Below are 25967 nucleotides of genomic sequence, written 5' to 3' on the forward strand. Positions count from 1 at the left end.
AGCTCAGGCACGAAGCTGTCGTGGCCGAAAAGGGGCACAGGAAACAGCAAACGTAATCTACGCTGGAAAGAAAGCTCTAGAAGTTGTGCTCAGTCCCTTAAGACGAAGGAATTTTTAACTTTTTTCTTTTTTTTTACGACACAATAGAGTCCGGGGACGCCAACTTGCGGTTTCCGAAGTGAACCTCCTGCACGCCCGCCAGGCTCCACTCGGCCGGACCTTCGGGCGCGCTCGTGATGTCACCGCGACCCTGCGCGCTCCGGCGTCGCGAAGGACGCGGTGCGTCTTCACCAAAGAGACGTAAGGGGGCGGGGCGAGTCCCGCGGCGTCCTCGCGCGCCCCCGCGTGGCCGCTGGCTCTGACGCGGCCCACGGCGTCGCCCCCAGGGCCCGCCCCCAGGACCCGCGCATGCGCCCAATCCCTCCTCCCCCCCCCCCCCCCCGCCCTTCGCAGCGGCGGGCGGCGGGCGGCGGGCGACGCCTCCAGGTCGCACCGCGAGGTGCAGGCGGCGGACGGGCTCGGCGCGGCGGGGCGATGGCGGAGGAGTCGAATCGCGCTGGCTCGGATCCGGGGCCGGCTTGTCAGGCCGCGGCCGCCGCAGACGCCGCGGAGTCCTCCCTGCAGGCCGCCGAGGTGGCCCCGAGGTCGTCGCGGGCGGAGGAGCAGGGCGGCAAGTGCGTGTTCTGCCGCATCGCCGGCCGGCGGGAGCCCGGCACCGAGCTGCTGCCCTGCGAGGTGGGGCGGCGGGCAGCGGGCGGCGGGGGGGGCCTGCTGGTGCTGACCCACGGCGACCCGGAGCGGGACTGACCCCGGCCCGACGGCCTCCCCCACCCCAGCGGGACTGTCCCGGGCCTGAAGTACTCCTCCCCCCACAGCGGGACTATCCCCCGCCCGACGTCCTCCCCGGCCCAGCGGGACTGACCCCGGCCCGACGTCCTCACCCCATGAGCAGGACTGCCCCCGCCACGTCCTCCCCTCCCCCCGAGCGGGACTATCCCCCGCCCGACGTCCTCCCCCCAGCGGGACTGTCCTGGGCTTGAAGTACTCCTCCCCCCGACAGCGGGACTGCCCCCGCCCGACGCCCTCCCCCCCCAACGGGACTGCCCCCCCCCACCGACGTCCTCCACGTCCCCCGGGAGCGGGACTGGGCCCCCCCACATCCTTTCCCAGAGCGGGACTGCCCCCGCCCACGTCCTCTCCCCCCATGAGCAGGACTGTCTCCCCCGATGAGCCGATGAGCGGGACCGTGCCCCCCCCCCCGACGTCCTCCCCCCCATGAGCGGGACTGTGCCCCCCCCGACGTCCTCCCCCCCATGAGCGGGACTGTGCCCCCCCCGACGTCCTCCCCCCCCATGAGCGGGACTGTGCCCCCCCCGACGTCCTCCCCCCCCATGAGCGGGACTGTGCCCCCCCCCGACGTCCTCCCCCCCATGAGCGGGACTGTGCCCTCCCCGACGTCTTCCCCCCCCATGAGCGGGACTGTGCCCCCCCCCGACGTCTTCCCCCCCCCATGAGCGGGACTGTGCCCCCCCCGGACGTCCTCCCCCCCCCCCATGAGCGGGACTGTGCCCCCCCCCACGTCCTCCCCCCCATGAGCGGGACTGTGCCCCCCCCCGACGTCCTCCCCCCCCCCCATGAGCGGGACTGTGCCCCCCTCCCGACGTCCTCCCCCCCCATGAGCGGGACTGTGCCCCCCCCGACGTCCTCCCCCCCCCCCCATGAGCGGGACTGTGCCCCCCTCCCGACGTCCTCCCCCCCCATGAGCGGGACTGTGCCCCCCCCCCCCGACGTCCTCTCCCCCCATGAGCGGGACTGTGCCCCCCTCCCGACGTCCTCCCCCCCCATGAGCGGGACTGTGCCCCCCCCCGACGTCCTCTCCCCCCATGAGCGGGACTGTGCCCCCCTCCCGACGTCCTCCCCCCCCATGAGCGGGACTGTGCCCCCCCCGACGTCCTCCCCCCCCATGAGCGGGACTGTGCCCTCCCCGACGTCTTCCCCCCCCATGAGCGGGACTGTGCCCCCCCCCCGACGTCTTCCCCCCCCATGAGCGGGACTGTGCCCCCCCCGGACGTCCTCCCCCCCCCCATGAGCGGGACTGTGCCCCCCCCCGACGTCCTCCCCCCCCCCCCCATGAGCGGGACTGTGCCCCCCTCCCGACGTCCTCCCCCCCCATGAGCGGGACTGTGCCCCCCCCCGACGTCCTCTCCCCCCATGAGCGGGACTGTGCCCCCCCCCCGACGTCCTCCCCCCCATGAGCGGGACTGTGCCCTCCCCGACGTCCTCCCCCCCATGAGCGGGACTGTGCCCCCCCCCACGTCCTCCCCCCCATGAGCGGGACTGTGCCCTCCCCGACGTCCTCCCCCCCATGAGCGGGACTGTGCCCCCCCCGGACGTCCTCCCCCCCCCCCATGAGCGGGACTGTGCCCCCCCCCCCGACGTCCTCCCCCACCATGAGCGGGACTGTGCCCCCCCCCCCGACGTCCCCCCCCCCCATGAGCGGGACTGTCCCCAGGCCCCGACGTCTTCCCCCCCCATGAGCGGGACTGTGCCCCCCCCGACGTCCTCCCCCCCCCCCATGAGCGGGACTGTGCCCCCCCCCGACGTCCTCCCCCACCATGAGCGGGACTGTGCCCTCCCCCGACGTCCTCCCCCCCCATGAGCGGGACTGTCCCCAGGCCCCGACGTCCCCGCCCCCCAGCGGTGAGGGTCTCTGCCGGATCCTTGCTGTGCGGGTTGGGGCGCGGGTTGGGCGTGGGGTGGGGACACCATGTAGCCTTAAAGCCAAACTCTTGGGCCTCTGTGTGCAGGTAGGAGGTATTTGGCAGAAAATAGCATTTGTGGCCTGTTTTCTAGAGGGCCTGGTCCCCGCCTGCCCACGCCCGCAGCCCAGACCAGCCCTCACATCCTGCACAGGCCCCTGCCCCAGGGGAGAGAGCTGCTAGAGAGGAGCTCATCATTGTAGAGGCTCCTTGGTTAGGCTCAGTGAAGCTGGGCGGGGGGGGCACTGGGGCAAAGGTCGCACTGCTCCCCACGGAAGGGCACAGGTCTTACAGGTGGTGTCAGTTGGCACCAACGCACTTTTTCAGAGCACTAAGTACTGAAAACAGATAATCTGATACACATTTTCTTCTATCACTTCTACATGCCTTGAAAGAAACTGCTTTGGGAGAGGATCAGCTCCAAAGATTTTGGGCTTTTTTGTTTTGTTTAGTTTTGTGTTTTTTTTTGGTGATTCTTAATTCCTTTGTTGGAACAGATGCACTCCAATCTGTCGTAAGCACCTAGTGTTGGAGATTCACGGCTGAGTAGGAGGAAGGATAGTCGCTGTTCAGATGTCATAGGCTAAAGGGTGGCCTGAATATGGAGCAGGCGGCTGCAAGTTCCCGGAGCTTGGTGAGGTGGTCCTGAAGTGGGGGAGCTGGGTTCTTGTCTCCCTGAGTGGAAGCAGGAACCTCGCGGACCCAGGACAGTGAGCCAAGCGGTAGAAGTCTACTAAGCAGAGATGCGGAGGAAGCTCTCAGGGGTGACTGTCCCTGTAAGGCTGCCCCTGGCGCCTTGTAGGTCTGCTGTTTATAGGGAACTGACCAGGGAACTTGGCAAATTCCGTGTCACTATCAGGGTGCATATTTAGAAGACAGGTGGGGGACTACTAAGGTCATAATAGCCAAGGAGGTGTTCTTGTAAGTATCATGAGCCCAAAGTGTTCTTGTAAGTATCATGAGCCCAAACAAGGTGTTTACTTCTCAGGGTAACGTCTCCTCCCTAACCTCTCTCTACATCTGGGATTTCTGTAGCCTAGTCAAGTAGCCCGTGGCCTTGAGACTCTTGTGCCTCTTGGTGTGAGCAGGGACGATTGATAACCCCTTAATGACATATTTCTGTGATTAGTGGCCATTAAAAGGGGGGATACTCCCTCACATTTGGAGCTAGGAGACCAGGCTTACTTTTCTATTTTTACAGTCTTCTCTCTGTTTCTTTGGAGTGGGTAGGAGCCTGAGCCTGGGGCCTTTCCCTGATCTTTCCCTGATCCTTCTCTGCCTAGTCCTGTCTGCCCCTAACCTGTTCCTACATCACTTCTACACCCGCCGTGTTTTGTTTAGCTGTGTGATCCCTTACCTCTCCAGCAGCAGCCATCTAGTTTTAGACAAGGTGAACCCATGGGTCAACCCATGGTTGGGGTCTGGCCCCGTAGGTGTTCCGTAAGCGCAGTGGAACAAAGGTAAGGATTTATGGCTAGAGAGAGGCCTAAAGTGACAGACCTTGAAATCTATGCTGAATATCGGGGGAAGGAGTGAAGACTGGACACAGTTGACAGGGAGGAAGAATACATGCCTCCGTGGTCTGGAAAGTACAGTGGCCTCTGCTGAACTGATCCGTGGAGTCGGGACAGACTGCTGAGCTCTGCTTCTTTTTTTTTTTTTTTTTTTTTTTTTGAGCTCTGCTTCTTCATCCACTCCTTATCTCATCACATAGAAGATTAGGGTAGCCAGTAGTAAATTTTTTTTTTTTTTTTTTACTTCACAGAATTCAATATTCCTTAGATTCCTAGAAACTGCATTTAAATGTTGCACAATCTAGTACCCATGTTGAGGAACACGAGTAAGTAATATACACTCATAGTATAAAAAGTTTTGTCTAAAATTAGTCACCGAGAGGGGGTGGGATGGTTCAAACGTCTATCACCATGTTTTCCAGGCCAAAGGTCAGGATTTTTTCTCTTTAAAGAACATTCTCAGCCTGGGTGGCCCAGTTGGCCTGGCACCTGCCTTGGGCCTGGGACATGATCCTGGAGACCTGGGATCGAGCCCCACATTGGGCTCCCTGCTCGGCGGAGAGTCTCCTTGTCCCTCTACCTGCTTATGCTCTCTCTCAAATGAATAATAAAATGTCCCCAGAGAGAAGTATGTGAAAAGCCTGGAACATTTTTATAGAGGAAATTAGACACAGTCAATACTTGTAGCTAATGTGCACCCTACATAGATGGCACAGGATGAATGTATGCTGTAGTCCGTGTAATACAGAACATAAGCAAGGTGCACATCTTGTAAACAGTGTCTCAAAAAGTTGCAGATCTTTTAAATATTGAATGTAAGATGATTTCATATATAAGAGCTCACTAATTAAAGGTTAAAGATCTTTTTAAAAAGAGAACCCAAGGGATCCCTGGGTGGTGCAGCGGTTTGGCGCCTGCCTTTGGCCCAGGGCGCGATCCTGGAGACCCGGGATCGAATCCCACGTCAGGCTCCCGGTGCATGGAGCCTGCTTCTCCCTCTGCCTGTGTCTCTGCCTCTCTCTCTCTCTCTCTCTCTCTCTGTATGACTCTCATAAATAAATAATAAAAAAATTAAAAAAAAAAAAAGAGAACCCAAACTTTAATTTGTATATTTTGCATTATATATATAATATATTTTTATATTCATGTTTATTATAAATATTTAGTAAAAACTCTATATATACTATAGCCTTATATTCATTCATATATGTTTCTTATAAATAGAAACTATTGGATTGATATAAAGTAGGGTAGACATAATTAAGTACAGAGGAGAAAATTTGATTTGGAATAATTGGAGTTATTAGCATCATAGGGCTTAGTCCAGGAAACTTTTCTGGCAAAAGCCAGAGAAGATTCCTCGCTCCATAACTGTATACTGTATTTTTGTTGTATACTGCAGAGTTGAAACTAAGCGAATACTATGCCATGCATTCTCGGGGTGGGGAGAAAAAAGTTGGTTTTGGGGGGATGGTATGAGGCAAAGGCAAACATGATAGACATAAACAGGTAAAGAGTATATCTGCAATATCAAAATACCATGAGAGTGGAATCAGGGAAAAAAGTCTTCAGAACGTCCTCGAGGGGTGACTGAAAACATGGTTGAGAAATACCAGGCTAGATGTTTATTTTTATCTTGCTTGAGGCCATGCTGAGGAAATACTGGTTTAACTTTAACGTCCTCCCTCTTCTTTAATCAAATTCACCCTACACGTCAGATGGTGTGATACTGAAATGTTCTTTCAAATGTTGCTTTAGATATCAGTCGGGGGTCAGCTGCAGAGAGAAAAACTAGCTATTTAAAGCAGAAATTGATGTAATATAGGGAATTATATGCTTTAAAAAAAGGTTGTTGCAAGGGCTCAAGGAAAAACCTTCAAGAATGACATCCAGGGGCACCTGGGTGGCTCAGTGGTTGAGCACCTGCCTTCGGCTCGGGTCATGACCCCAAGGTCCTGGGATCCAGCCCTGCTTTGGGCTCCTGGCGCAGCCGCAGCCCAGAGCCTGCTTCTCCCTTTCCCTCTGCTGCTCCCCCTGCTTGTGCCTGCGCAATCTCTCTCTCTCTCTTTCTCCCTCCCTCCCCGTTAAATAAATAAAAATCTTAGAAAAAAAAAAAAAAAGAATGACATCCAGAGCAGCACTTCACCTGACAACTGGCAGACTGAGGACGTGTTTCTTCTGCCCCAGCAGGAAGCTGTGGTTCCTGGGGACTGCCCTTGGAACTAGACTTCGGGAAGATGCCTCTGTAGGGGTGACTCAGGGGTGAGGAAGAAGTGTGACTGCCACCGTTGAGCGGTGTTCCCAGGGGGAGAACTATTGGCATTTTGGGTTGGATTCTGCTTTGTTGTGCAGGGCTCTTCCACCTGTTGGAGGATGTAGCCTATTTCTGGGCACCAAATGCTGGTAGCACCTCCATATTTCTACTCCCCTTTGAAAGATAACACAACTAAAGAGCTACGCTCTACATGCTATGTCCACACCGGTAGGCCCTGGCGCCAAAACAATGGGTGTCTCATGCCTGTCTCTTGACTCACGTGATGCTATTGACTAGAGGTTGGCATAGGGAGCGGGGGAGAAAGAAAAAGAAACTCGGTAGTCTTAGAGCTGGCCATGTCTGCCTGCTGGAACTAGCGGAAGCCATGGAAAGATGGCTTTTTCTCAGGTTAGCTTGTCAAAGCACCTAAGTCTGAAATATATCTAGTTGGCAAGATCTAAATTCCATCTGGGATTTTGGATTTTTAAATTTCTGTAGCTCAGGGACACCTGGGTGGCCCAGCAGTTGAGCATCTGCCTTTGGCCCAAGGCGTGATCCCCAGGGTCCTGGGATCAAATCCCACATCGGGCTCCCTACAGGGAGCCTGCTTCTCCCTCTGCCTGTGTCTCTGCCTCTTTCTCTATCCCACATCGGGCTCCCTACAGGGAGCCTGCTTCTCCCTCTGCCTCTCTCTCTCTCTGTCTCTCATGAGTAAATAAATACAATAAAAAAAATAAATTTCTGTAGTACATAGAAGTATTTAGAATGGAAGTTGAGTGCCCATCTACCCTGTTCACCACAGTTTATTTGTTGTGTTTAATGAATGTTTAGCCCAGATGCTTAGATTCAGTGCTGATAATGAAGTCAGCTTAGGCTAGCTGTTTGTCTAACCCATGCATTCTCAAAAGGGATAAAAATTGATGTTCTTACCTGGGACAGGGACATGGGCAAATTTTTTTTTATTATTTACATATATAAAATACAGATAAGCATATAGGATATAAACACATGTACAATTTGGCTGTGGTATTAAAATATTGGGGGGTGGAGCAATTAGGAAAAAAAAGTTTGAAAAGTTTCCTTAGAGGTATGGTAATGAAAAAGGCTGAGAAACACTTAAAATCAAACAAGGGCCATAATTCCGACTTTAAGAGGGGTTCTGTAAGAACAGACTGAAAGATCATGGAAAGTCTATCTCTGTTACTGGAAAAGGATATAAAAACTATAATGACACCATTTTTTTTAAGGAGGAGAGGAGGGAGCATTGGTAGCTTTATCTTTCTACTTAAACATCTTTTATTTACATTTATTTATTAAACAATCTTTCAAGTTTACTGTGTGGTATTCACTTGTATTTATTTCAAGGATAAATAGGGCATGTCCCACGCTTGAGAAGCTTGCCTGTGATCTGTATTGAAAGCATAAATGGAAAGGTCTCATTTAGTGGTTGTCATTAGGGATGGATAGTCAGATTTCTGTGTCTTAAAGTTACTTGAAATATCTTTTTGGGGGGGCATCTGGGTGGCTCAGTTGGTTAAGCATCTGCCTTCAGCTCAGGTCGTGGTCCCTGGGTAGTGGGATCCACTCTGCTTGGGGCTTCTGGCTCAGTGGGGAATCTGCTTCTCCTCTTCCCTCTCCCTCTGCCCGCCCCTCCTCCTGTGTGCTCTCTCTCGTTGGCTTTAGCTCTCTCTGTCTCAGATAAATAAAAATCTTTACAAAAAAAGAAAGTTCTTTGTGTAGCTATGTTATCAATGTGACATACATACATCAAGGTTTATTTGTTTCCGTTTGTTTTCAATTTTAGGGATTATTTTCTTTTTAAGTTCAAAAGCATGTTAAGTATTCATGTTTTGCAGTCCAACTTATAAAGCTGAGTACATTTGGTAAAGTCTAGCATCCATTCTCTTGTCTTTACCCTGTTCCTCTTCCCTCACAAGAAACTGAAAAATATATTTTTGGTTTTTCCTTCCATTGTGAGAATCCGTATGTGTTTATTTATATTTGTAATTTGTATTCCCCCCAGTGGTTAACCTCGTGGTTAGATGGCCTAACCACTCTCCTGTTCCTTGCTTTATTTTTTTTTAACTTTGAAGTATACTTCAGAAATGATTTCATAAGTATTTAAAGATCTTTCTCATTGCTTTTTATAGCTACATATTACTTCGTTGTATGGACTCGCTATAGTATTCAGCCAGTCTCCTCTAATTAAATCATGGACACTTGGGTTCTTTTCTTTTTTCTTTCTTTTTTCTTGCTTTTACAAGTCATACTGCAAACGATAGCTTTGTACGTGCATCGTTGCTATATCTTTTGTCATCGTGTCTTTGGAATAGGAGAAAGTCTTTCTTAAAATGAAGAAAGAGGAGAGAGGGTAACATCAGAGGGCCAGTTTCAATATTATAGAAAGCTTAATGGAAATCTAATTCAATCATAGGTGGCATAGGCTAACTAAAATGCATTGGTTTTCCTTCACCTATTTGTCCCTCAACCTTCCCTCTAACAGCTACCAGTTTGTTCTTAGCGTCATATGCTTTAGTCCATCCATGTTGTCACAAATGGCAAGATCTCATCCTTTTATGACTAATATTTCATTGTATATGTGTCATATCTCCTTTATTCATTCATTTATTGATGGATTCCCAGGTTGCTTCTATGTCTTAGCTGTTGTAAGTAGTGCTGCAATAAATGTAGGGGTGCGTATATCTTTTGAATTAGTGTTTTAATTTCTTTGGTAAATAAATACACAGTAGTGGAACTGGTGGATCATACGGTATTTCGGTTTTTAATTTTTTGAGGAACCTCCGTACTGTCTCCACAGTGGCTGCCCCAGTTTGTATTCCCATCAACAGTGCACAAGGACTTCCTTTTTTCCACATTCATCCCAACACATATTTCCTGTCTTTTTAATATTAGCTATTGGACTGGTGTGAAGTTTCATCTCACTGTGGTTAGATATGCATTTCTCTGATGATTAGTGGTGTTGAGCATCTTTTCATATATCTTTTAGTCATTGAATAATTTTTTATATAAAATATTGGAAAAGCTTACTTAGGGAATATTGATTTTCCTTTTGGAAAGATTTGAAACTCAAATGTCAGTAAGTTGAAAGACTCCCTTTTTCATTTCTTTTTTCCCTTACATGACTATGTGGAGTATGCAAATCAGAAAACTAATATAATGGATTGGACCCTTAGTACAATACACTGGAGTTTGTATCAGCATTTCAAAGGATTTTTAATGCTGTAAACAAAGTATTTGTATATAACTGCTATAAAAATGTTTAAAACAGTAATTTCTGGATATGAAGATGCTGGATGATTTTCCTATTATAATTGAGGAATATGCTACTTTGGAAAAAAATTAAGTCTAAAAAAGAATTTATCAATCTTGCTATGTTTCTATAGTCAAACCTTTAAAAGTAGTTATAAAGAGTAAAAAACCCTTAGGTAGACATGAAGAAATATATAACAAAATAAAAAACCTCTGGGATTGTTGGTAATGAAGTTTCTTTTGGTTTTGTTTGTTTTGTTTTTTAAAGATTTATTTATTTGAGAGAGAAAAAGGGCAGGAGTGGGAGAGATAGAGGGAGAGGGAGAGTCTCAAGCAGACTCCCCACTGAGTATGAAACTGGACACGGAGCTTGATCTCACAACCCTGTGATCACGACCCTGAAATCATGACCTGAGCCAAAACCAAGAGTCGGACACTTAATCCTCTGTGCCACCCAGGCGCCCCTTTGGTAATGGAGTTTGAATGAACTTCATTGATAATTGTTTTCCTGAAATTAGCTTTATGTACGTCTTCATTTTCTGTAACAAATGAACATCTCATGAAGGACGCTAAAGCGGGTCTCTATGAACTTAATGCATAATCACAAAATTGCCCAGCTGGGCTTAAATGTAACAGGAGTACGATTTCCCTATCATATTGAGATTTGTGGTATTTCAGACATGCCAGAACAGCATTAGGAAATTCTTTTTAAGTAATTCACTAACAAATGATATGTTTTTTCCTTCAGAATGAAGAACTCGTTTGCTTCAAAGATATCAAACCAGCAGCACCTCATCATTATCTTGTGGTGCCAAAGAAGCATCTTGGAAACTGTAGAGAGCTAAAGAAAGATCACATAGAACTGGGTAAGATGATGGTGGCAGTATTTTTCATGGCTATCTCGTCCTGAATTGGCAACAGTGATAGCAGTGACAGTCAAGAAGAAAAAGTCTAGCCAGGTGTTATGAAAAAGGAGCATTGTGACTTTGTGAAACTCCTATTATGAAAAATTTCAAGTATGTACAAAAAATAAAGAAAATAGTGTAATCTCCAAGTCTTCATTACCCAACTCCACATTTATTAGCTTGTGGCCAGTCTTTTTCATCTATTAGCCTCCTCCCACAGTGGATTTGAAGCAAATTCCAGACATCATGTTATTTAATCTTTAAGATCTCTAAAAGATAATGTCTCTCTGTTTTTAAAATGATGGCTTTCCTTGACTCTGAAAATGGAAAGTGCTAAAAAAAAAAAAATGAGACCATATTGGTGCCTGCCTTGTAAGTTTCTTGTGTAGATGAACTAACACCGAAGTTTAGTTATGAGATTTTAGCGATGCCCTTTTAGCTTCTGAAAAGATTTTGTATCTTGTTTTGTTTCTTACAGGATTATCCTATATTTTCCTACTTATGAGTTCTGTGACTTACCAGTTAGCATTTCCTAAGTCATTTCTTTTTCTTTTTATTTTTTTAAGATTTTATTTATTTATTCATGAGAGACACAGAGAGAAAGAGAGAGAGGCGCAGAGACACAGGCAGAGGGAGAAGCAGGCTCCATGCAGGGAGCCCGGTGTAGAACTCGATCCCGGGTCTCCAGGATCACGCCCTGGGCTGCAGGCGGCGCTAAACCGCTGCACCACCGGGGCTGCCCTCACCTTGTATCTTTGGGGTAAATCCCCAGTAGTGCAAATGCTGGGTTATAGGGTAGCTCTATTTTTAACTCTTTGAGGAACTTTCACACAGTTTTCCAGAGTGGCTGCACCAGTTTGCATTCCCACCAACAGTGCAAGAGTGTTCCCCTTTCTCCACATCCTCGCCAACATTTATTGTTTCCTGTCTTGTTAATTTAGCCATTCTCACTGGTGGATCATTGTGGTTTTGATTTGTATTTCTCTGGTGACAAGTGATGTGGAGCATTTTTTCATGTGCTTGTTGGCCATGTTCAGGTCTTCTTTGGAGAAATGTCTGTTCATGTCTTCTGCCCATTTCTTGACTGGATTGTTTGTTTCTTGGGTGTTGAGTTTGAAAAATTCTTTATGGATCTTAGATATTGGCCCTCTATCTGATATGTCATTTGCAAATATTTTCTCCCATTTTGTAGGTTGTCTTTTAGTTTTGTTGACAGTTCCCTTTGCTGTGTAGAAGATTTTTATCTTGATGAAGTCCCAGTAGTTCATTTTCTGCTTTTGTTTCCCTTGCCTTCATAGATGTGTCTTGCAAGAAGTTGCCATAGCCAAGTTTAAAATTGTTGTTCCCTATGTTCTCCTCTAGGATTTTGATGGATTATTGTCTCACATTTAGATCTTTCAACCATTTTATCTTTGTGTGTGGTGTAAGAGAGTGATCTAGTTTCATTCTTCTGCATGTGGCTGTCCAATTTTCCTAACACCATTTATTGAAGAGACTGTCCTTTTTCCATTGGATATTCTTTGCTGCTTTGTCGAAGATCAGTTTACCATAGAGCTGAGGGTCCACTTCTGGGTTCTCTATTCTGTTCCATTGATCTATGTGTCTGTTTTTGTGCCAGTATCACACTGTCTTGATGATCACAGCTTTGTAGTACAACGTGAAATCCGGCATTGTGATGCCCCCAGCATTGGTTTTCTTTTTCAACATTCCTCTGGCAATTCAGGGTCTTTTCTGACTCTATACAAATCTTAAGATTGTTCCAACTCTGTGAAGAAAGTCCATGGTATTTTGATAGAGATTGCATTGAATGTGTAAATTGCCCTGGGTAGCATAGACAGTTTCACAATATATATTCTTCAATCCGTGAGCATGGAAATGTTTTTCTGTCTCTTTGTGTCTTCCTCAATTTCTGTCATAAGTGTTCTATAGCTTTTAGAGTACAGATCCTTTACTTCTTTAGTTAGGTTTATTCCTAGGTATTTTATGCTTTGGGGTGCAACTGTAAATTGGATTGATTCCTTAATTTCTTTTTTCTTCAGTCTCATTTTTAGTATATAGAAATGCAACTTATTTCTGTGCATTGATTTTGTATCCTGCCACACTGCCGAATTGTTGTACAAGTTCTAGCAGTTTTGGGGTGGATTTTTTTGAGTTTTCCCTATACAGTATCATGTCATCTGTTAAGAGTAAGAGTTTGAAAAAAAAAAAAAAGAGTGAGAGTTTGACTTCTTTGCCAATTTGAATGCCTTTTATTTGTTTTTGTTGTCTGATTGCTGAGGCTAGGACTTCTAGTACTATGTTAAGCAACAGTGGTGAGAGTAGGCATCCCTGTCATGTTCCTGACCTTAGGGGCAAAGCTCTCCCCATTGAGAATGATATTCATTGGAGGCTTTTCATAGATGGCTTTTATGATATTGAGATATGTTCCCTCTATCCCTACAGTTTGAAGAGTTTTAATCAGGAAAGGATGCTGTATTTGCCAAATGCTTTCTCGGCATCAATTGAGAGGATCATGTGGTTCTTTTCTTTTCTTTTTTTATTTTTATTTTTTAAAGATTTTATTTATTTATTCATGAGAGACCCAGAGAGAGAGGCAGAGACACAGGCAGAGGGAGAAGCAGGCTCCATGCAGGGAGCCCGACATGGGACTCGATCCCAGGACTCCAAGATCACACCCTGGGCTGAAGGCATGTGCCAAACCGCTGAGCCACCCAGGGATCCCCTATCTTTTCTTTTATTAATGTGATCTATCACACTGATGATTTACAAATGTTGAACCACTCTCGCATCCTAGAGATAAATCCCACTTGGTCGTGGTGAGTAATCCTTTTAATGTACTTTTGGTTCCTAGTGGCTAGTATCTTGGTGAATATTTTGAGATCCATGATCATCAGGGATATTGGTCAGTAATTCTCCTTGATAGGGTCTTTGTCTGGCTTTGGGATCAAGATAATGCTGGCTTCATAGAATGAGTTGGAAGTTTTCTTTCCATTCTACCTTTTGAAACAGCTTTAGTAGAATAGGTGTTATTTCTTCTTTAAATGTTTGGTAGATTTCCCCTGGGAGGCCATCTGGTCCTGGACTTTTGTGTCTTGGAAGGTTTGTGATGGCCGCTTCAATTTCCTTGCTGGTTATTGGTCTGTTCAGATTTTCTATTTCTTCCTGTTTCAGTTTAGGTAATTTATAGGTTTCCAGGGATGCATCCATTTCTTCCAGATTGCCTGATTTGTTGGCATAGAGTTGCTCGTAATATGTTCATAAAATCATTTGTATTTTCTTGGTGTTGGTTATGATCTCTCCTCTTTCATTCATGATTTTTTTAATTTGAGTCTTTTTTCTTTTCAATAAGTCTGGCTAGGGGTTTATCTATCTTCTTAACAAGTCTTTCAAAGTACTAGCTCCTGGTTTTGTTGATCTGTTCTACTGTTCTTCTGGTTTCTATTTCAATGAATTCTGCTCTAATCTTTCTCATTTCTCTTTTCCTGCTTGATTTAGGCTTTATTTACTCTTCTTTCTCCAGTTCTTTAGTTGTAAGGTTAGCTTGTGTATTTGAGATTTTTCCAATTTTTTTTTAGAGGGGCTTGGATGGAAATGTACTTCCCTCTTAGGACGCCTTTGCTATATCCCAGAGATTTTGAACAGCTGTGCCTTCATTTTCTTTGGTTTGCATGAATCTTTTTAATTGTTTTCAAATTTTCTGGTTGACCCATTCATGTTTTAGTGAAATACTCTTTAACCTCCAAGTGTTTAAGTTCCTTCCAAATTTCTTCTTGTGATTGAGTTCTAGTTTCAAAGCATCATGGTCTGAAAATATGCAGGGAATAATCCCAGTCTGTTGGTATTGGTTGAGACCTGATTTGTGACCCAGTATGTGGTCTATTCTAGAGAAAGTTCCATGTGCACTTGAGAAGAATGTATATTCTGCTGCTTTAGGATGGAATGTTCTGTATATATCCATGAAGTCCATCTGGCCCAGTGTGTCATTGAAAACCCTTGTTTCATTGTTGATCTTCTGCTTAGATCTGTTCTTTGCTGAGAGTGGAGTGATGAGGTCTTCTACTATTAATTTATTATCTATGTGTTTCTTTACTTTGGTTATTAACTGGTTGATATAATTGGCTGCTCCCACATTAGGGGCATAAATATTCTTAATTGTTAGGTTTTTCTTGTTGTATAGAACCTTTCAGCATGATATAGTGTCCATCTTCATCTCTTATTAAAGCCTTTGGTTTAAAATGTAATTTATTGGTATGAAGATTACTACCCCAGCTTTCTTTTGAGGTCTGTTTGCATGGTAAACAGACCATGAGTGGTAAATAGACCAGGCGTGGTTCTCCACTCCTTCATTTTTAGTCTGGAGGTGTCCTTAGATCTAAAATGAATCTCTTGCAGACAGCATATACATGGGTCTTGCTTTTTTATCCTGTCTGATATCCTGTGTCTTTTGACTGGAGCATTTAGCCCATTCATGTTCAGAGTAACTATTGAAAGATATTAATATAGTGCCATTATATTACCTGTATAGTCTGTATTTCTGCAGATTGCCTCTGTTTTTTGGGCTTTCTCTTTGCTCACAGGATCCCCCTTAATATTTCTTGAAGGGCTGGTTTGATAGTCACATACTCTTTCAGTTTCTGTCTCCTGGAAGCTCCTTATCTCTCTTTCTATTATGAATGAGAGCCTTGCTGGATAAAGTATTCTCGGCTGCATGTTTTTCTCATTTAGGACCCTGATATATCATGCCAGCCCTTTCTGGCCTGTCAGGTCTCTGTGATAAGTCTGCTGTTAATCTAGTATTTTCCCCCCTATATGTTAGGAATCTCTTGTCTTGAGCTGCTTTTAGAATTTTCTCTTTATTTCTGAAATTTGCAAGCTTCACTATTAATACGTTGGGGTGTCGATCAGTTTTTGTTGATTTTGGGAGGGGTCCTCTCTATCTCTTGGATATGAATGCCTGGTCCCTTATTTAGGGAAGTTCTCAGCTATGATTTGTTCATAAATACCTTCTGGTTGTCCCTCTCTCTCCATATCCTCTGGAATTCCAATAATATGGATTTTCTTCAAACTATTACTTAATACTCGGAGCCTCTCCTTGTGGGCTCTTAGTTGTTTTTCTCTCTTTTCCTCAGCTTCCTTCCTTTCCATCAACTTGTCTTCTATGTCACTTACTTTCTCTTCTGCTGCATTTACCCTAACTGTTAAGAGCATCCAGTTTAGACTGTATCTCAGAGTATTTTTAATTTTTGCCTGATTAAATCTTATTTCTTCAGTAAGACATTCTCTAGAATCTTTTATGCTTTTTGCCAAATCCAACTAGTAACTTTATAATTGTAATTCTGAATTCTCTCTCCCAACATTTTACTTAAATCCATATCCATTAGATCAATGGCAGAGAACATTACCTCTTTTTTTTTTCTTTTGTGGTAAATTCTTCCTTCTGGTCATTTTGTCCAGTGCAGAATGGCTGTACAAATGAGCAGAGTCAAAAATATCAACCACAACCCAACCAAAACACTCACTAGACAATTCTGAAGAGGTCAGGGACCAGAAAATAAAAGATAAAAGACAAAGAAAAAGAAAAAAAAGTGTGGGGGGGGCAGGGGAGATGGTGAAAGAAAGATATTATAATCTCACAGAGCAGACCAAAACAATGCTCCACTTGGTTCTGAATGTTTTTTTGGTCTGTATGTTAGAAGGTACTAAATTCCAAAATTATATAAAAAAACCCATATATATATATATATTATATATATATATTATATATATATATATATATTTACACACAGAAATAAAATTGAATATGGTGAAAGAAAGCCAAAAATGAAGAATATATCAATAACATGTAATTGTATAAAAAAAAAATAACATGGAATTGTAAAATATGAAAGTTAAAAAAGAAAAATCTTAAAAATGAAGAGTTGATAAGATATTATAGTTAAGATGGGAAAAAAGAAAGAATATTGGAAATTTTTAACCTAAAAGATAAACAAATCATAAGAAAAAAACCCCTCAAGTTCTATATACTATTTTCCCCTAGTCCTGGAGCTTTCCAGTGCTGCTTGGTCAGTAAACTTGCTGTTCCCCTGGTCTTTCTGGGGGGTCTCCTGGGGGAGGGGCCTACTGCGCTGTTTCTTAGGTGTCTATGCCTGGGTGCAGTTGTACTGCTCCTTGCCAGGTGGCCAGGCTCAGTGTGAGCTGTTTGCCCTGTGAGGTCTTTGTTCGATGAAAGGGGGATAAAAAACTGAAACTAGATCTCCATTTCCAGAGCCAGGAGATCCCAGCGTGTGCCAAACTGCAGACTCCTACAGTGCCCACCCACTCAGATCCTTCCCAGGGGCAGGGAGGGGTGGAGACACTGGTTGTGCAATTTGCAGGGCTCCTGCCGGAGAGGTTTTGCCTGGTTTTGCCCACACCTGCTCCACCCCTCCCAGATGGAAGCAGAGGGTTGCTGCATTCTAGTCCTTTGCAGGGACCCAGCACGGAGAGCAGTCTCCTGTCCCCAGTTTGTGGTTAATGACGCAACATGCTGAGCCTTCCAAGCTCGCTGACCTAAACCCATTTCCCTGCGCCAGTGCTTGGGAACTCTGCTGGCTTGGGCACCCCTGTTCCTCCTGTTCCTCTGGGAATATTGAGACCCCACTGTCCCTCCTGCGAGTTGGCCCTGCTTCCCCCACTGAGCACCTTCCAGGCAGGGAAGTGTCTCACAGGAGCAGGTTTCTAAAGGTCCTGGTTTTGAGCTCCAGGGCTGTATCACTGTCCTGCAGCCAGCTTGCAGTCTTCCGCCTCCGCCCCCCCGCAGTTTATCTTTGATATGTCCCCCCCCCCCCCCCCCCGTTTCTCTTCTCTGTACTCCTACCTTGCAAGAAGTGGTCACTTTTCTATTTGTGGAGTTCCAGCCTTCCTTACATCTTAGGCTGAATTCATAGGTGTTCCGGATGGTTTGATAGTTATCTGGCTAAATTTGGGGGGAACCAGATGAAAGAGGACCCCCCCTGTCCTTCTGCCATCCTGCCTCCTCTCTCGTTTCGCTTTTGTGTTATTATTTTTTAAATGTAGTATGAAAATCTCTGACTTTTAATTGGAGTGTTTAATTCATAAATGTTTAATAACTATTGATGCAGTTTGTTTTAGGTGTACTATCTTGTCATTTGTTTTCTGTTTGTCCCATTTTTTGTTGTTATTGCTGTTTCTTTCCTGCCTTTTTGTGGTCAAATATATTTTTTGTAATTCTACTCTTAATTTATTTCTTGCTTTTTTATGTATTCCTCTTCACACTTTTTAAAATGGTTGCTCGAGAGAGATTAAAATACTTGTGTAAAAAAAAAATACTTGTGTAATTATAATAATATAATGAGAATTCACATTTTATCAGTTCATGAGAAATGTGAGAAACTTTGCAATACTTTGTGTTATTGTTGTCATATATATTACATCTGCATACTTTATAATATGGTACTGTTAAAATTATTGCTTTAAGCAGTCATATGTCTTTTAAAGAAGTTAAAAGAGAGAACATTCTTTTCCCCCATGTCTGGGATCTTGGGAGTATTGTATTTTAAAAGAAAACAAGATACAGTCTTGCTTGAAGTAATCTGACTTTTTTTTTTAGACGATATGGTATTATCCTCCTGGCTCAACCCTGACTTAGGGAAGTAAACATTAGCAACAATTTTAAGAGTGTCTTTTAATACAAGCACCCTCTGTAGATTCTCTCATTTCTTTCCCCTTCCAAATACTTGGTTACACCATTCAGAAACAAAAGAAGTATAAAGTTTGACATTGTGCTTTAGAGATTGCAGGTTTACCAAAATTTCTTTCATGGGAAAGTATAATCCTATCCAAAGACCATAAAGCACCAAGACAGTAGAGACGCTAAAGCAGATAGAATTCAGAAGCCAAAACAATTATACGAACATTTAGCTAATTAAAGTAGGCTGACATAAAAGCCTATCATATCCTCATTTGGGCTGAAAGACAAATTTCTTGTCTTTCCTGTCTCTCTTCTTAATTCAGACATACTTGCTTATTACTTTGTCTCCTTATGATCAGAGGTAGACCTCAGTAGCATCAGATGTCCTAGGTGTAGTCCCTTGATCACACTTAACAGCTATTCAAAGTCAGCCTATACATCGTACTTTGTGGTAGGTGGAATCTTCCTGTCATGTTAATGAGCAAACTTCTCAGTAACTTAGACCTATTAAACAGGTCTTTAAACGTTTACCTATTGGATACAACTTTGACTAGATCAGAAGAGTTAAAATTCATTACAATTTAGTAATGTCTTCTACTACAGTGTAATGTAGTTTCTTTCCTGTTTTATAGTTGAGAGCATGGTAGCTGTTGGGAAAACCATTCTTGAAAGGAATAATTTCACTGACTTCAAAAATGCAAGGTATGTATACTTCCAGATAGAAACCAATATATGCAGCTGGTTTTTCTGAAACGTTGTTTCCTCCTGGGAAATAAAAGTAGAGGTGGCAGACATGCAGTTTTCCTGAAAGTGAGCATACATTGTTCATTGGTAGTATAAATTTAATAAATCTTATTACTCTCATAGGGTAATATGTCTCATTGTCTTAGCATCTAATAATCACCTCTTGAAGTTTGGGCAGACAAGTATATTTAAACAGCAGGTAAGTAAAATAGTTATAAGTCTACCTTTCTTTGTTCAACATGTGCATTTCTTAAAAAACTGTGTGTAAATTGAATTTCTTTAGAAAATATTTTATTTTATGTGATTTAAAAATATATTATTATACTTCAAGTATGAAATTAACTTGAATTTGTTGCCTGCAGAACTGATCTTGGGCATTCACCAAAGTTTGAGCAAAAAGCATATAATGGTCAATGTGGCAACTCTTTTACTTAATCTAAATAGTAGATTTTTAAAACACTTCTGGCTTTGCCTTGTGTAACCAAAGGAGATTACTTCTAACATCTGAACTGGAATTCAAAGAGACCTGAATTCTAACGTTACCCATGCTATTTGCTGTGTACTATGCTCATACTGGCTGTGCTAGTTGAGACATTTAACATCTCCAAGGTAATACCTCCTTTGCCTACTTATAGGTTAAAATAAGATTGTGGGTGTGAAAATCCTCTGGAAACTGGGGATGCCTGGGTGGTTCAGCTGTTGAGCACCTTTTGGCTGAGGTCGTGATCCTGGGGTCCTGGGATTGAGTCCCGCATTGGGCTCCCTGCATGGAGTCTGCTTCTCCCTCTGCCTGGGCTCCCTGCATGGAGTCTGCTTCTCCCTCTGCCTGTATCTCTGCCTCTCTCTCTCTGTGTCTCCCACGAAAAAATAAATAAAATCTTAAAAAAAAAAGAAGAAGAAGAAAACTATCTGGAAACTATCAAGCACTATTGAAGGGTGATAATGACAAGGAACAGATGGTATTTGAGACCCTATGGCCAAAGAGCAGCACATTCCCTTCCCAGTCATAGGAATGCTTCTTAGAAGAATGAACATTGGACTGAGTCTCAATCCTCACTCTACCACTGCTTGACTTTGCGACCTTGGGAAGTCTCCTACTTTTTGGATCTTGGCTTCCCCATCTTTGAAATGAAAGAGTTGAATGAACCCTTCAGTTGCTTCTAGCTTTTAGATTACTTGATTCTGTATTACACAGAGGGAGAACCCAGTCTATCTTTTCTAGGTAGTTGTGGAAGCTTTTCCATGTGTGTTGTGTTTATGACTTTCCATCGTCAATCCTGTGTTGACGCAATATACCACTTCTTTGCCTTCCTCCTACACTCCCACTGTTGTCTTTTTTTTTTTTTTTTAATTGAGACTCACTTCTAGTTTCAGCAGACAGAAATTTGTAGGCTTGGATTATTACTACAAGTGCACCTTGCTCCACTCAGAAATTCTAAGGGGACTTAATTGTAAGCTGATTTTTAAGAGATAGAACATATTAAAAAAATTTCTTGGTAGAAATTTGTTAGTAGTCAAAGGAATTCTTTTGTAAGTGTTTTATAAAACAGATAATTATGAATAATTCTCATCTAACTTATTTTCATTATTAAACAAGAAACTTGAGTGATGATGAAAGTTTTTCAAATAATGATATAATTAACTTAACCACTAGAAGATGGGTTGATAAGGAAATGACTACTTTCTGAAAGGAGGTGGCTATGTCTTAGAATAAGGGAACCCTTGAGTGTCCTGTAATTTTTTTTTTTTAAAGAAAAGGGTGGAATTTATACCAAATGTAGTACACAACAAACAACTTCATGAGTCAGCTATGCAGTCTAAAAGTTAAAGATCCCAGGAGTGCCCTGTAATTTTTTTAAAGATTCATTGCAGAGTCGTATCTTACGAGAATTAAACATTAAAATTGTTAAGGGCCAAGGTGATAAAACATAATGCAAACTCAGAATTCGTAAAGGTTTTACTGAGACATAATATGCTCTTAAGCCCTTCCTTGATGAAGAGTTTGTTACTGTGAACTTCAGCACAAAGAGAGGAGGAAGTGTTTGACTATTGGGAAATGTATAAAGAAAGCAGTAAAAGAGATGTTTGAGTGGCAGTCTACCGTAGGTAACCTGTTTGGGGTATCTTAATATTAATGTGTTTTATAAAAAAAATAGCTTTAAATTGTTGTAGAACTGCCTTGCCAAGTATCTCTTACCTTTCTGTTTTAGAATGGGTTTCCATATGCCTCCATTCTGCTCCATTTCTCACTTGCACCTTCACGTTCTGGCGCCTGTTGATCAACTTGGCTTCTTATCAAAGTTGGTTTATAGAGTGAATTCCTATTGGTTTATCACAGTAAGTATTATTATAGTAGCAGCATACACAAATACTTAAAATATTTGTCCTTTTTTTTTTTTTTGTAGTTCTTCTTTTCTTGGCAACTGTAGGCACTTAACAACCCTCATCCTCTTGGTCTCTCTCTTAATGTTCTGCTTACGCATATCCAAAGTAATATTTTTAATATAAGAGATCCTCTAGGTTATCAGATCTGTAGGAAGAGAAGCTATGGCTAAGTCTCCATTGCCAGAACAGTTCAGCACCCAGGGTCCAATCTGGATTGAAACTGTGGCTCCGTTATTTACATGATGTCCCTTGTGCAAGTTACTTAAATGTTTTATGGCCCAAGTTCTTTATCTATTACCTGTGTAGAAGGAATACTGCCCACCTGTAGGGTTGCTAAGAGGATCAGTAAAATAATTTACATATAAAGCACTTAAAACTATACCTTGCAAATAGTAAGTACTAGTAAATACTACCGGCTGGGGGATCCCTGGGTGGCGCAGCGGTTTGGCGCCTGCCTTTGACCCAGGGCGCAATCCTGGAGACCCGGGGTCGAGTCCCACATCGGGCTCCCGGTACATGGAGCCTGCTTCTCCAACTGCCTGTGTCTCTGCCTCTCTCTCTCTCTCTGTGTGACTATCATAAATAAGTAAAAATTTAAAAAAAATACTACCGGCTGCCTCTGTTATCATCACCAACATTATGGTAGAAATTGAATTGTAATTTTCTAATTGAGTAAAGGGCTGCCCTGGTAGCATCAATGGTCAGATCTGAGGTTCAAGCCATTGAGCTAAAAAAAAAAGGCAGGTTTCTGCTTTTCTGGGGCAAAAGTAGACTAGAATTCAAGCTGATTATGGGCCTGTTGTCTGACAGTCAAGCGTTAGTTATAGAGTGATGTCCTTCCAGGGCCACTGGACTAGTAATTTACCAGGTGCTGTGTGTCCATGATGATAAGGAGACCTGTAATTGCTGTAGTTAAACAAGCACTGAAGTACAAATTAAATAATTGCTCTCAATGCATATTATTATTATAGCCATGGTACCCAAGAAATTAAAGAGTGTAATTTCTAGAAACTTCATATTTCAAGCTTATTATCCCTGGTGATTATATTTAACTTAAAAATAATTTAAGATATTTGTGTGTGTGTGTTTTTGAAACAAAAATTAGTAGAATATTTGATAGAGATGGTGTGATCTCTTTAAAAAAATCTGTGTGGTTAAAAGGATTTTTTTCTTTATTTGTATTTCTAATTTTTTATATGCTCCATGCTTTTATAATAAAGTAATTAAAATGAATTTTTTGAAATGTTTTTAACTATATTTCCTTATATGACTTTTTAGTTAGAAAAAAATGAAAAAAATTATAAGATCTGTCAATGGTTCATCTTGAATCTGCACTCTCCTTAGATCTGTCAGCATATATTATGAGACTTTGAAAAAAATCAAGATAAAGATAATTGATTTCAAAATATCTTAAATGATTTTTCAGATATATAAGAGGTTTTTTTGAAATAATAACCAGAATGCTTTGGTTTACTTTTAAATTTTTTTAATAGATTTTATTTTTTAGAGCAGTTTTAGGTTCACACAGTAAGACTGAATGGAAAGTACAGAGAGTTCCCATATTCCCTCTGTCCTCCATATACTCACAGTCTCCCACTATGGACATATCCTACATCACAGGGATACATTTGTTATAATCCATGAAATTACAGTGACATATCATCTTTACCCAAAGTTCATAATTTACATTAGGGTTTATTGTTGGTATTGTATCTTTTATGAGTTTGAACAAATGTGTAGTAACATGTATCCAACATGATAGTGTAATAAGATCCTCAGTGCTGACCCGTTCATCTCTCCCTCTCCCTTGATTCCTAGTAACCACTGATCTCTTTAATGCCTTCACAGCTTTACCTTTTCCAGAATGTCATATGGTTGTAACCATACAGTATATAGTCTTTTCAGATTGGCTTCTTTCACTTAGTAATATGTATTTAAGGTCCCTCCACATGTAGTTTACTTTTTAAAATGTTAATATTGTATTTATTTTCTTTTTCTTATTAAAGTTTTTTAATGAATATGCAATATGGATAAAAATCAACCTATTTATATACAGTGTGGAATACCTTTACTATAGATTATAAGACTATTATATTGAGACATTTTTTAGAAGATAGACTTAGGAACAGAATATGTACTATCCAGCGCTTCTGCTGTGACTTACTATAATAGGGATGCCAGTAGAATTATTTTATATAGGCTATAATAACTAGAATCTAAAAAAAAATATGTTGTGTTTTCAAAATTACAGGCTGATTGTTTGATTGAAAAACTAAGAACATGAAAATGTCAACAGTGGAAGATTTTCCTAATCTTGGCTCAACATAAACTAATATTTTGGTCCCTTTGAAGTCTAATTATAATTGTAAGGTTTGTTGGGTTTTATGAGGGGCTATTACTGGCTGCTAGCCTTAAATCTTTTCTGAATGTTTGTTTCCTGAGATCTGTGATACAGTTACTTGGATACTCTGTGATTGACTTTTTTATTTTAATGGTTACTTGTTTAAAGTTTAAGATACCATAGATAAAATCCCATTAAAACAAATTCCATTAATCAGGAAGGGCTATTTTTTAATAAACAGTTCGAATATTTTCATTCTCAATAGTCTATTATAATAGTGATTTATTTATGAAGAATAAACTGGTATGGAAAGTATTTTGTTGGAGCCTTTATTATTACGAAGGAGAAAAGGGGATTAACCATTTCTTGACAGTTATATAATTGTACACACAAAATTTCAAAATGAAGAGTACCATACTACATACTGATTTCTGTTCTTGTTGAAGGAAAGAATTGTATGTGTGTAATTTTTTACTCAGATTTCAGACACTGATTTTCACTTCTTGAAGCCTAACATTTTTGTTAATAAATTGTTCCTGAGAGCTATGTGATATACATAAAGTAATTTTTAATGGTGAGCTTACAAGAACAATCAATTTGGTTATCCAAGAGAATTCACTATACTGGCATTTTACCTGTAAGGATGTGAATGGGGAAGAAACATGAAATAGTTATAGTAATGTATTAAAAACTGGTAGAAATTGTTGTTTCATGGTTTATTTATTGTACCAAAGGAAAAGTAGAATTAAAAAGTGATTAGGCCTAGCTTTTATCATGAAATAATCTTGCTTTGAAAGTACAAATAGATAAGCTTGGATGAGAAAATTTATTTTAATAGCTCAGTGTTAGCATTACTGATACATCATTTCGTGAGACATGCTTCTGTAGGTTTTGTTCTGATCAGTGGTCACAACAGTGAATGTGAGTGCAGAGTAAGGTAGTGAAAGCTAATACTTCACTGTGCCAGTTCATGAATATAAGTGAACACGAGGACTAAAGTATTTATGTTAGAATAGGCTGAGATGATTCATTTTCTTGCTTATTATTGGCATGATATTAAGCATAGTTTGAAGTAATGAAATAGTACAATGTTTAATTACAACATCTGGGATATTTAGTTACAACATCTGAAATAAATACTCATTCATTTATTCATTTAACAAACATTTGCAGAGTATTTAACATTTCGAGGATCAGGATATACAGGTGAGAAAGGACAGCCTGTCTTTAAATGCTAATACAAGGGTCAGATGAAACGAATCAGTATAGTTTAGTGTGTCAAGTGCTCTCATGCCCACAGAAGAGGCTGTGGAAAGGAATACAGTTTTGAGAGCAGATGGCAGTATAACTGAATATTTAAGACACAGTGGTAGGCAGGTAGACAATGGTCGTTTAGGCCAAGGGACCCACATGTACTTTTCCTGAATTCTTGCTCCGTTATTATTTACTTTACAATTGAAGTGAATGTTCACATTCCATGTGGAAGGTAGGGGCTATGGGCTCTCAAAATTAGATTTCCAAGCTTTTCAGCACTGCTTTGTTCTACCAACACAGATTAGCAGTTACAAGTTTGCAGAAATCAGTTGAAATACGACCAGCTGCAGAAAAGGAATTTTGTGTATACACAACATATTGTACTATGTGAACTTGCAATGATAAAAATGACGCTATTATGATAATAACACATAAGATACTTAAGAAATTCTCAAATGCCTTATGGACTTCTTCAAAAATATGATTAGCCAACTGATTTATATAGGTTTATGCTCTGTCATAGTTAAGTTTTCCTTCTCTGTTGGAAAACCCTTGATTCTTATACTCTTAGAAGCACTTCTCTTTTACTTATAAAGATTAATAATCAAATTACTACAATTAAAATTCACTCAGCTTTTTCAGTAGTTATTTAGTAACTCAGTAGCTATACATTAACTCAACACAAAACTAACTCAACTTATCTTTAAAATGTTTAAAGTAATATCAAGAGCACTATTCATGCATGTTATGATATTGTTTGTAATTGCAGAATTGTAAAATGATTAGTGAGCTGTTTCAAACTGTGCTTACTTAGCTAAAAGAAAGCTAAATAAATATGGAAAAATACTGTG

The 25967-nt window shown here is 42.1% G+C and overlaps 1 protein-coding gene across 1 annotated transcript; it reads left to right on the top strand.

Moving 5' to 3' along the window:
* The first annotated feature begins 238 nt into the window (after window positions 1-238).
* HINT3 (histidine triad nucleotide binding protein 3) lies at window positions 239-25967 on the top strand. Its single transcript, XM_041745166.1, has 5 exons — window positions 239-735; window positions 10546-10663; window positions 19025-19094; window positions 21347-21473; window positions 23773-25967. Exons 1-5 carry the CDS (start codon window positions 409-411, stop codon window positions 23803-23805), a joined length of 675 nt encoding a protein of 224 aa, XP_041601100.1. The 5' UTR covers window positions 239-408; the 3' UTR covers window positions 23806-25967.

This window comes from Vulpes lagopus, chromosome 2 (assembly GCF_018345385.1).
Source record: "Vulpes lagopus strain Blue_001 chromosome 2, ASM1834538v1, whole genome shotgun sequence".
Classification (NCBI taxonomy): Eukaryota; Metazoa; Chordata; class Mammalia; order Carnivora; family Canidae; genus Vulpes; species Vulpes lagopus.

Coding starts and splice junctions, on each gene's coding strand:
- HINT3 (XM_041745166.1), top strand. CDS start 409: ATGCGCCCAATCCCTCCTCCCCCCCCCCCCCCCCGCCCTTCGCAGCGG. Junction 736..10,545: donor CCGAGCTGCTGCCCTGCGAG/GTGGGGCGGCGG, acceptor TTTTTCCTTCAG/AATGAAGAACTCGTTTGCTT. Junction 21,474..23,772: donor ATTCCTATTGGTTTATCACA/GTAAGTATTATT, acceptor TCAAAATTACAG/GCTGATTGTTTGATTGAAAA.